Genomic DNA, 12410 nt, shown 5'->3' with positions numbered 1-12410 from the left:
TACGAACAACAGTACGAACATCAGTACGAACATCAGTATGAACAACAGTACGAACAACAGTAAGAACAACAGTACGAACAACAGTACGAACATCAGTACGAACATCAGTATGAACAACAGTACGAACAACAGTAAGAACAACAGTACGAACAACAGTACGAACATCAGTACGAACATCAGCACGAACATCAGCACGAACATCAGTACGAACATCAGCACGAACAACAGAACGATCATCAGTACGAACAACAGAACGAACAACAGTACGAACAACAGAACGACATCAGTACGAACAACAGAACTTCCTGTCGAGCTGAAAACTAAACCCATTGCTTGCATTTTCTGTTAAAACTCAGACAGTGAAAACAGATTAACTTATCTTGGATTAGACATAGGAATATAGTGACCTAAATTTAATCAGAATAATTTTTGACCTTGTTGATAAAAAAACTATTTCCAATAAGTGTTAGGAAACAGACTGATACGGTGTATTTACCATTTACCCGGTAGTAAGAGCTCTTGCTTCGATGTAAAAAGTGATGTATGTTCGATGTCTTCATATTAATCAGCTGCTAAAGATCTGATGAAACATCTGAAATAGTCTAAGGTTACATCAACGTACAAATACATTCTTTTAAACCTGCTACAACATAAACTTTTCTTAACTATAATATTGTTTGATATAACCAACTTATTACATGTAAATAACTTAGCTATTACCTCATGGTTCTATTAAATAACCGCTAAGCTCTGACAGGAAGTACCCCCAAACCATTCTAATTAGTGTATTTAGGATATAAATACAATATGTTTGAAATAAGGAGACTAAATATTAACAGCAGTTTCAGGATAAACTGTTTAAAAAATCCTAATGGGTCAGAAGCTCTAGGAAAGTCTGCTGCTATAAAATCAGCTCTGAGCTGCTCACAGGAGCGTAGGCCTTAAATTCCATCATATGTGTGAAAACATCCCCGCTCTGAAAGAACATTAATCAGCCAGGATGCCACAATGACTCAGCATAATGCCACAATGACTCAGCCATGATGCAGCCATGACTCAGTGTGCTGCAGTCATAGCACAGCCATGATTCAGCATGGCACAGCCATGGCACAGCCATGACTCAGCAAGCTACAGCCATGACAGGGCCAATACTCAGCTTGCTGCGGCCATGACTTTACATAAGTCAGCATGATGCAGCCAAGACTCAGTATAATGCAGCCATGACTCAGCCATGACTCAGAATGAGTCAGCAATGATGCAGCCATCATTCAGCCATGACTCGGCATGATGAAGCCATGAGGCAGCATTGACTCAGTCTTGACTCTGCTATTACACAGCCATGACTCATTAGCGACTCAGCCATGACTCAGTATGTTGCAGCCATGACTCGGCCATGACTCAGTGTGCTGGAGCCATGATTCGGCCAATACTCAGTATTCGGCCAATGACTCACCATGACTTAGCATAATGCAGCCATGACTTGCCCATGAGTCAGCATAATGCAAGCATGACTCAGCATGAGTAAGCCATGACTCAGTCAGGATGCATCCCTGAAACCAGGAAGCACAGCTGCTGCAGCAATGCTTATGATTGTCACCCAGGTTCCATCTGCAGTTCATAGAACTCCGTCTATAGTTCCTGTTGTGAACACTGTTGGTGATGTTTGGGTGTGTGTGTACTTTAGCTGAGTGAGAACATATTTTTTGTATTTTATCAGTGAAGTGAGGACCTTTCTTTGATCAAGAACTTTGGTTTAGGACCAAGGTGTGATTGTTTGGGTTCTTCTTTCTATAAGTGAATGTTTCTGAACTATTTTTGTATCAACATGTGAACATTGTGAAAAACAGAGAAATGTTCTGGCTTGGTTCTAAGCTTATTTACTGGGACCATCCCCGCTCAGGTCCGATTAGTATCCCTTCCTGTAGAACCAGAGAGGGATGTTTAGGAGAACAAAAGAGCTCACCTGTCCAGCTCTCCCTGCAGCTGGTACAGGTGTGATGTTGGTGAAGCAGGGAGACTCTACTGGTGGGGACCCATTAGAACCCAGTTAAACCAGGAGCTGTCGGTCAGAGAGCAGCACCGATCTTAGAACAACTGGATCACAGAACCACAGGTCCATGTCAGGTATGTAGATTCTCAGCCAGTTCAAGGTTGAAGGTCAGGACAGGAAGGGACTGTTTGGGAAGATTTAAAGAGAAACATGGATGCAGTTCTTTGGTTCCCTGCAGTCCAGTGGCCTGGCCTCCTTTAGACTATTGGTACGTCCAGCTCACCCTGGTTCTGTTTTTGCTCCATCTATGAGTCTGTTGAGAGACTTAATAAGTCCAGAAGCTCATAAAGTGGATGAACTTCCTATCTGGTCAGAACCCTGAAGGAATGTTCTGATCAGATCATCCGTGGACCCAGATTACCAAGGGAACACCAGGCAGTTACCTCCAACGGTGGAGGCAGACACAGAGGAGGCCTCCTGGAGGATTGAGAAGGTGCTTCTACTGGATGGAGGTCCCGCTGGTTTTGTCCACAGGTCCTGCATCCAGATCTACAGCTGATCCAACCATAGATCCAGCCATCAGAGACAGACTGAACCACCTCCCAACCACTGGACACAAGGTATCATGGGAGATCTTAATGCCTTGTCTGGAATCTTTACTGTTTGGGTCAGTGAGTTTATTTTTGTTTTAGAAGCAGCTCCCCTGCTGATCCGTTTAGGTCGGGTTTTAACTCCAGACGGCATCAGTGCCTTAATGTGTTCACCTTCTGTCACGGTGTCTTAACCTCCCTGGAAATTAACATTTCTGCTCTGATCTCGTTTGTAAAAGATTTTTAGAATTTCTATGTGAATATTTCTATGTGTTATTGATTAAAAAAATACCAACAGAAAAACTTGTCTGACATCCGTCTGCTTCCTTATGAGGTCATAAGTGTCCATCTTTTTGTGTTCTTGCACTGCCGAAAATCAACCAGCAGGTGGCGCAACACTGTGGTTTGCTGCTCGGCGTGTTTAGTGAAGCAGAGTTCAGGTGTTTTCTCAGAGTGTTTGACGTCATTTTTCGTCTCCACCCACCTGCATTTGAATGCTGCAGCTGCACTTATGTCTGCGGGATGTCCAGCGAGCTGTGGTGCCGTCTCCTCAGAGTCATGTTGCCTCCAGTGCAGAGCTTGCTTAGCAGATAGATTGAGCTCTGTCAACTAGAAAACGTTTGACCAGTTTGAAGGTTGGATGCCAAATGTGTACAGCTCATGGAAGCTGCTCCTCTGAAGGTTAATAGAGCAGCCTGTGGTCCTGTAGCAGCATTTAAAGTAGCTCAAGCCCATCTCCCTGTGACCTCAGCATCAGCATCAAAAGGCGAATAACTTCTAGATCATAATTTCTAGTTTTTCTCCAAGCATTCCTCAAAACAAAGCGGATGGATTCAGGTCCAGTAGCCGCTGGTGAATCAGACAGGAAATGCAGAACAGATGCACCCTCCCCCTGCAAAAAAATCAGATGCTACGCTCCAAGCCCAAGAGAGGTTTAAGGAGGGCCTGCTGAGGCAGATCAGACGGGTCCTTTTGTGGCTGCTGACCTGGGACCACGAACCAGTGCAGTTAACCAGAACTAAACTGGAAACCAGTCACAGTGAATTGCATAGCAGAACATTGATGTCAACAACCAACTCCTCACTTTATGGAAAACAGAGGGATCAAAAGCAGGAAATGTATGGCAGGCCGTCTGTCCATTTATTCAGCGGTTGGTCCCTCTGGTTCAACATGTGGATGGGTCCTTTTACAGCGAGACAGCCGCTTTAGACAGCAGAGGATTGGTGTCCATTTCCAACCAGTGGGATGTTTGGGTTAAAATTATCTCCGCTGTGCTTCTTTGCTGCTTCAATGGCTCCTTCCTGGTCCTCCTAAGTAGAGGAGGTGGCTCTAAATGTAATGTGTGGATGAACACACCTTCCTGCTCTCTATCACTGTAAATAACCCTAACCCTTCACTAAAATGATCAGCACAAACAAACGTACGAGACAATGAGGATACATAGTGGCATAAAACTATATCAACACATATGAATGAAGAACCAAAGAAAAAGAAAGCTGGAGTTAGTTTAGGCAGTAGGTAGCTTTAGGAGCAGGTAGCATTAGCAGTAGGTAGCATTAGCTATAGGTAGCTTTCGCTGTAGGTAGCTTTAGCAGTAGGTAGCATTAGCTATAGGTAGCTTTAGCAGTAGTTAGCTTTAGCAGTAGATAGCATTAACTGGAGTTAGTTTAAGCAGAAGGTAGCTTTAGCAGTAGGTATCATTATCTGTAGGTAGTTTTAGCAGTAGGTAGCATTAGCTATAGGTAGCTTTAACAGTAGTTAGCTTTAGCAGTAGATAGCATTAACTGGAGTTAGTTTAGGCAGAAGGTAGCTTTAGCAGTAGGTAGGTAGCTTTAGCAGTAGGTAGCATTAGCTATAGGTAGTTTTAACAGTAGTTAGCTTTAGCAGTAGATAGCATTAACTGGAGTTAGTTTAGGCAGAAGCTAGCTTTAGCCATCCATCCATCCATCCATCCATCCATCCATCCATCCATCCATCCAGATTTCTCCCTTTCTCCATATAGGATAACATTTAATCGTTCACGCTCTCCGTAGTTCCCGTATGGCGCGAGCACAGGGCGGCTGCTACGCGCCTTCAGCGAGCATGCGCGTTTCCTGTCGCTTGCGTGGTGAATCATGCCGCCTGCGCTGTGCGGAGATGCAGAGGAAACCGTATCTGATGGGGAAACGCAGCTCGACGTAACACCGGTATTTCCATCTGGAAAACGCTGTTTTGCTGCTGGAGTCCTCCTCACTCTCCATCTCTCTGTGTGTGCTGTACGTTAACACCCGCCAGCAGAAACACCCACCTACCCAACTGACAGACGGAATCTCACTATACATCAGCCATTCTCATCCTCCCCTCTCTCATGACAAGGCGAGCACGAGTCCTATCATTAAAAAAAGGTTAATTGTACGGCGTGCAATAACGGGGTGTCAGCAATGGTAACTGCGTTATAGTTACAGTAAAAGTAATTAGTTATATTACCTCGTTACTAAAAAAGGTAACGGCGTTAGTAAAAAGTAAAGTCGCTCCGTCCATCCGGAGACCTGACCAGTTAGCAGCTAAAGTCGCTCCAGGCGCTGAAACAGCGGCAGGGATTAAATCTAAAAACCTCTTGCCATAAACTTAAAATGATCAGCGTAGCTGGCTGGAAGTGAGGAGGAGGAGGAAGAGGAGCAGGAGAAGGAGGCGCTGCCTGCCGCACATCAGCTCCTGCCTTCAGCCCGAACACACACAGCTGGTCTGGGTCCGAACCGTTCAGAACCGAGCCTCCATCTCCGAACCCAGCTGTGGATCAGAACCGAGAGGTAGGAAGGCGCTCCGCTTTTATTCCTCTTCTGGGTTCCGGTCCACGTCCCAGAGCTCCGGGTCAGGACAGACCCGGCAGGGTAAGTGACTCCCTGCTGTTTGCATTCATGATGGTCTAACGGACCGGGTCCAGTACGCAGAGCAGAACCAGTTAAAAGTTCTGGTTTCATTCTGGATCAGAGCACCTGTTGCTCCGCTGGTTCTGGATCACGTTCTACTGGATCCGCCTCTGCTGGCTTTTAGACGACTAGTCCCGGTTCAACTGGACCAGAACCAGTTCTAGGTTTCCCTCCAGGTCCTCTATGAGTCTTTGCTTCCCAGAATGAAAACCTGCTTCGACCCGCAGGTTGTTCTGAAAGGAGCCTTTCATTGCATGTGGACCGGTACAGGGTCCAAATGCCCCCCACCCACCTTAAGTTAACTTCCGGGAAAAAAAATTGTTTGTAAATCAAACATTTTCCTTGATGTTATTTGATCTATTTTTTTTTTCTGATGTCACCTTGAAGGAGGATCCAGTAGCTGGTCCAGATTCTAATCAACCCTTTAGAACCAGAACCATGAAAAACGGGAGGAAATTAGAAAACATCCCAGTTTACAGAACCGCAGAACATTAATGGCAGCAGCAGAGAAACAGGAGGATGAAGAGCAGATCCATGACTCATCATCATCATCATCATCATCATCATCATCATCATCATCATCAGGGGGAGGAAGCAGCTCTGTAAAGAAGCATTTGAACTTTGGCTGCTAAGGAGAAACACAAAGCAATCCTCCGCCACCACCGTGCTTCACAGCTGGTCTGAGCTCTGTGTTCCGATCCGCTGGCTTTGGTTCTGTCCATCATCGCCCATGATCCATGGATCAGGGACGATGGTCCATGGTCCATCATGCTGACCTCAGTCCTGCATGATGAACAGATCCAGCTCGTTCTAATAGAATTAATGTTGGACTAAGATTGTTTTAGAACCGTCGTTCAGACGCATTCTGTGCCGGTGTGTTTCTGTCTGGGATCTGTTTTGATCGACTGATTGACTATTGATTTCACAGTGGAGAAAATTACTCATTCCATCAGCTGAAATAGCTGAAATAGTCAAAAAGAAGAAGAAGGTGCCAAAGGAGGAAAAGGTGCATGATATATATACAATATATACAGTTTTTTATATATTTTTATTTTATAGCAGGATCATTATACTGGATTGTTGCACAGGCTGTTTCCATGGGGATTTATATAGATGGATAGTTATATATATAGTTATTGCTCTGGGTGTCAAATATAGAGAAACAGGTTATTGCACAGCGTATTAAATAGTAATTGTTCTCCATTGCAGCAGTTATTGTGGTTGTAGTGTCTCATTGTAGAGTCTGGTGGCAGCAGGAATGAATGACCTGCAGTAGCGCTCCTTTATCCTAACAGGCTGTAAAAGTCTTTGACTAAAGGAGCTGCTCAGCTCCTCTCCAGTCTGCTGCAGAGGGTGGAAGGTGGTGTCCATGATGGATGGAATCTTGGACAGCATCCTCCTCTCAGCCACTTCCTCCACTGAGTCCAGAGTGCAGCCTAGGACAGAAACAGGCTTTCCTACCAGTTTGTTCAGTCTCTTTCTGTCCCGCTCTGCGCTGCCAGGGGCCCAGCAGACAACAGCGTAGAGGAGAGGAGGGCTGATGCCACCACAGAGTCAGAGAAGGTTTGAAGCAGGGGCCTGCTCACTCCAAAGGACCTCAGCCTCCTCAGCTCTGGCCCTTCTTCTACAGGGCGTCGCTGTTATGAGTGCAGTTTATTCATGGCGGGTATTAATGGCCGTTCACACACAGGTCGCATTTGAAAAGACCAGATTCGTAACGGATTCAGGACCACATAGCCAAGTGGCCTGGGTCGCATTGGAAAAAATCGGATCTGTGTTGTTCAGACAGCCATGAAAAGATCACATTCATATGGGCATATGGGCAAAAAAAATCAGATTTGGGTCACTTCAGGCTGCAGTGTGAACAGAGCCTATGTCCTGCCCCTGGATGTTCACAGGGGGATGAGGTGGGGGTCTTCTCCTCAAGTCCATCACCATCTCCTCTGTCTTACTGGTGTTCAGCCACAGGTGGTTCTCCTCACACCAATCCACAAAGTTAATGACGATCGATGGATCCTCCAGCTCCTTCCCCTCAGAAACTCAGCCTGCAATGGCCAAGTCATCGGAGAACTTCTGGAGATGGCAGCTGTCCGTGTTGGAGATGAAGGGTGAAGAAGAACAGAGACAGATCGGTCTGGGGGGCCGCAGACCTCTGACTGACAGCCGTCCCATCTTTGCCTCCCTGATCCGAACCCTACGCTGCTCTGTCTGGTTCAGGAGGACTTTCAGCTCAGGAGTCATCCATGGGTGGTTGTTTGGAAAGCTCCGTAGCTGTGGTGTGGATACAGTACAGAAGGTCACGTAGTCAGTGATGCATTCAGTCAGGCTGATGATGTCATTACCACAGGCATTCATTTCATTTGTTTCCTCAAAGGTTACATAAAAAGCTGGAACAGGGACTCGATGACGGCAGCCTGCTGTCTGGGGAACACATGCTGGATCCATTAGAGATTCTGCAGAGCAAAACGTCTAAAGTTACAGGAAAGCAGGCCAACCTTCTCATCCTGAAGGTTTTCCTTCCTTGGAAAACATCCTGAAAATCATCAACTAGCTTCTATGCAGCTTTAATGTCTGGAACAGAATCAGAAATACTTTAATAATCTCGGAGGAATTATCTCTGTTACACGCTGCAGGTCTACAAACAACATATTGAGCTCCCCTGCTGGGCCAGTGTGTCGTGGAGGGGGGGTGAGACATTGTCCAAGATGGACTGAAGCCTGGACAGACTCCTGTCTGCCACAGAGGGTCCAGCTCCTTCCTCACAACATGGGGGAGGAGCTGGACTCTCCTCACAGACTGCTGATGGACTGTAGGGGGGAGGATGTGCAGAAAACATCTAGACGCAGAAGCTTTAAACCAGAACATCAAAGGTTCTTTAGCTGATTTCTTGTAGAAAGCCTCCAAAAATATGTTAACAGTTTACCTCCAAAATAATCCAATCCAGATCTCACCTGTGGCCTCAGTGGCAGGATGGGAAGGCATCAGCAATCCCTTCAGATTGGCAGCAGCTGCTGCTCCTACCTGCAGATTGTTAGGTCATCTCCAACCTATGTGATGTCCATCTTTCTGCAGCTTTTATAATTTTGACAATAAAAAAATGATAATAAAAGCTTTCTGAACTTTTCCATTCCTCAAAGTGCAGCAGTGATCAAATGTAAACAGTGTGTGAGAAAAAACATGGTGCAGCGCTGGGATGAAATGTCTTTAATGGAGGGAAGAGGAGCCCCCATGATCCTCTCTGCTGTTCTCACCTTCTTCCAGTCTGAGGTGCTGCAGCCTCCACATCACACAGTGAGACAGCTGGTCAGAACGCTCTCTATGGTGCTTCTGGAGAACGTGGGAAGTCCAAGCGCTTCTGGTTCCTTTTGACCAGTGAGGTGGTGTTTCCAGTCCAGGTGAGGGTGTCTGTGATGAATTTGGTGCTGCTGACCACCTCTACAGCTGAGCTGTTGATGTGCAGTGGAGCGTGGTTAGGACGGTTCTTCCTGAAGTCCACCATGATCTCCTTCATCTTCTCCACCTTCAGGCTGTTATCTTTGCACCACCAGCTGCTCCACCTCCTCTCTGTAGTCCAAGACGTTGTCGTCTCTGATGAGGCCCACCACCGTGGTGTCGTCTGCAAACTTCACCATGTGATTGGTGGTGAACCTGGGGACGCAGTCGTGTGTCAACAGGGTGAACAGCAGGGGGCTCAGGACGCAGCCCTGAGGGGAGGGGCTTAGACTGATGACATCAGAGGTGCTCTGTCCGACCCGGACTGACTGAGGTCTGTTGGTGAGGAAGTCTAGCAGCCAATAGCAGAGGGGTGTATTGAAGCCCAGCTTTTCCAGCAAGTTGAATCATTTCCAGACTTTTAATTCACAAACTCCCTCAAATACATCTTGGCAGAAGCAAACAGTTGCATTAGCCTGGATGCAGAAATGTTTTAGTCCAATGAGATGTGTTTGACGTTACCATGTCAACCAGAGGCTGAAGCAAAACAAAGATGGCTGCTCTGCTTTTAGCTGGAAAAGCCTCTATTTGTTTCTGATGGGATTTCTGTCTCAGTGGATGGAAAGACGTTCGCTGATTCCTCCTGAACAGATTTGGTAAGACTTTGATTCATCAGGTAACTCTGCTGCTGTGATTGGCTGAAAACATGGGAGGCTGCAGAGCTTCATGCAGACGGAGATGACCTCAAACATCTGCTGCAGCTTTTAGTTTGGTTCTCACCGATATCCAATCAGCTTCACTGGTTGGTTTAATCCCACTTCCATTAATGATCAGGAATGTTCAGAAGCGACGTCCTCCTGCTTTCTATTAAAACCAGTTTGGTGTCTGGTGGAGCTCAGCGATTTTTTCGCAAACTGTTTGTTTGGATTTTTTAAAATAGAGGAATATGTAGAAACGAGCTGCAGACTAACTGATTTTCTCTAACCTGAGGCTTCCTCCTCTCTCTGACCTCGGTGATGGAGAGCTGGCTCGGCTGTGGTTCTGGTTCCGTTCATATCCAAGCGGGTTCTCCAGGTCCATCGTACTGCAGGTTCTGGATGCAGCACAGATGCATCCAGAACCTGCAGCTCAGTCAATCTGGAGCTGCCGCCTTTAGGTCCAGAACCTTCGGAACCACTTATTAAAGGTTCTGCCTGTTGGTACCACTGTGGCCCAGTGGAACTGTTTGCTGTCTAAACATTTCTACATGAAAGTGAATGAGGAAAGTTCCAATTAAGGCCCAATATGAGTGAACAGAACCTTTAAACCTCAGTTCATCTGACTGGTTCCATCTTTTGTGATGTTTTGTTGTAATGAGCAGAACCAGCGGGTTCTAATTGGACCTCTGCGGGTTTTTCTTCAGAACTGAACCAACGATGACCCTGGTTCTGTCAGTGAACCCTTTCCTGGACCCAGAGGGAGATGCTCCGCTCTCTGCTTACCCCCCCATCTGGGGCACGGATCGGAGCAGGAAGACCCGGCTGGCTGACCCGGACCCGGCCTGCAGCTCTCCAGGTGCAGAATCATTCCTGAATATGATTTTAGGTTCCAGACTGAAGATGATCTGATTCCTTCTCCTCTGAGCAGAAGCTTCCTGTAGAAGAGGTCCTGATCGGGGCTCCATGTCCAGATCCGCCTACTTCAAGAGGAAGTTTGCTGCTGATGATGAAGCTCCTCTCCTCAGCTTTCGGACCTACTGCCAACCTGTAAGTATTTAGGTGATATTACCTGTAAGTATTCACCTTCCAGAACCCAAACATTAGAGCTTAGTTTCTACAGTTCCCCCCAGCGGACTTGAACCCGACGCGGTTCTATTAGTTCTGGAGCCTAATGCACTAAATCCCAACCGGAAATAGATCACAGCATCAAGATTTTCAAAATAAATCATCAAGATGTCTGAAGGTGGTGACACAGAGCTGCCTGCACACATCTGCACTGAACTGCACTTCACTGCATGTACCAAACGTAGCTGCAAAAACAAAGGAGAAGCAGTTTGAAATCCATGGCAGGCGTTTTACTGGCTCATTGGAGCTCATCTGGGCTCGGCGCGGCGGAGCAAACGCAGACTAACCTGGAAACAGCTCCCAGGTTCTTCATCAGACCCTCCTCTGTCAGTCGCTCCTTTGCTCCAAAGCCAGTTAGAAATGGAAGCGGCCATCTTTAGAACATCAGCAGGTCGGTTTTTATTGTCTCTTCTCAGAACCTGAAGCTTCGGAGCTCTGAGTAAAGATGTTTTCAGCTGGTCCAACACTTTGCAAAGGTAGGAATCTTTAGACGCTATTTCAACTCAATTCAGTTTATTTCTATAGCGCCAATTCACAACACGTGTCATCTCAAGGCACTTTACAGTTCACCAGATCATACAGTCAAATTCGATCTGATGTTCTAAAGCAGATCTTATGTTCCAACGGGAGATCTGATGTTCTAACAACCCCTGACCACCCAGGGTGCAGACCAGGAAGCAGAGTCGTAGTTTAACAGACCTCTCTGCAGCTTCTCTACTGTTACCCACTCATTACTCCATCCAGACACTGTCTTGCCCCTGAGCAAAATCTGATAAATTAGAAAAGATTCCAAAATGAGTAAATCGTGATAATCTAATTAAAATTAAAATAACCAAGGTAATAAATAAGGTAAAACTATTAAATGTGGTCTGTTTAACATGAGATCTCTTGATTTGTGATAATCAAGCAAGAGGATTATGTAAGCATAAATGAGGCAACTCCTTTAAGCTATTTCAATTTTCACATCCCCAGAAGTTCTGGGCGAGGAGGAGGAGTAGCAACAATCTTTTAGTCTGACTTATTGATTACTCCCAAGGCAGTTAATACCTACAACTCTTCTGAACATTTAACCCTTAGTTTCCCCTTATCCAAACTGCAAAGCAAGAAAACTCCTTTTTTTGTAACTTTGTATCGTCCACCAGGTCCTTACTCTGAATTTTTAGATGAGTTTTCAGAGTTCCTTTTATGATTTGGTATTAAATACTGACAGGGTCAACATAGGGAGAGATTTTAACATCTATGCTGACATTGAAGGTGATAGCTTAAGAGCAGCCTTTAATGCTGGCTTGTTCAAAATGTGAATAGTCCCACACATTCTCATCTTCATACTTTGGATCTTTTGCTGACATACCGCATAGAATGTGAAGAAATAACTGTATTTCCTCACAACCCTTACCTCTCTGACCACTTTTTAATAACCTTCAGGATTACTTTAACAGAGTTCTCCTCCCTCAAAGGAAGGTTACACTTTAGCAGATCATTATCAGATAGTGCAGTTATACATTTTAAAGTATCTGTCAGTTATCAGGCTCCTCTCCTGTGGAACCAACTACCAGTTTTAGTCCGTGAGGCAGACACCCTGGCTGATATGACGAAGGCCGATTACGTCATAGCGCGGCGCCGAGGTCTGGTCGGATTCCAAGAGTCCTCGTTATGCGGCCTTAAA

At 45.8% G+C, this 12410-nt stretch overlaps 1 protein-coding gene across 2 annotated transcripts in view; it reads left to right on the top strand.

Moving 5' to 3' along the window:
* Positions 1-5246: 5246 nt before the first annotated feature.
* The window catches only part of sertad4 (SERTA domain containing 4), an 11278-nt gene continuing 4114 nt past the window's right edge, over positions 5247-12410 (top strand). Inside the window, exons 1-3 of one of the 2 annotated variants that reach the window (XM_015400513.1) lie at positions 5247-5369; positions 10324-10475; positions 10548-10666. In XM_015400513.1, coding sequence (XP_015255999.1) covers positions 10337-10475; positions 10548-10666 — 258 coding nt within the window. In that variant the 5' untranslated portion in view covers positions 5247-5369; positions 10324-10336. Of the gene's footprint in view, positions 5451-10323; positions 10476-10547; positions 10667-12410 lie in introns of both variants that reach the window. The other variant, XM_015400512.1, reaches the window with a different exon arrangement.

Source organism: Cyprinodon variegatus, unplaced genomic scaffold (genome assembly GCF_000732505.1).
Source record: "Cyprinodon variegatus isolate N-32 unplaced genomic scaffold, C_variegatus-1.0 Scaffold1112, whole genome shotgun sequence".
In the NCBI taxonomy this organism is placed as follows: domain Eukaryota; kingdom Metazoa; phylum Chordata; class Actinopteri; order Cyprinodontiformes; family Cyprinodontidae; genus Cyprinodon; species Cyprinodon variegatus.
This window is presented reverse-complemented; position numbering and strand designations above follow the sequence as displayed.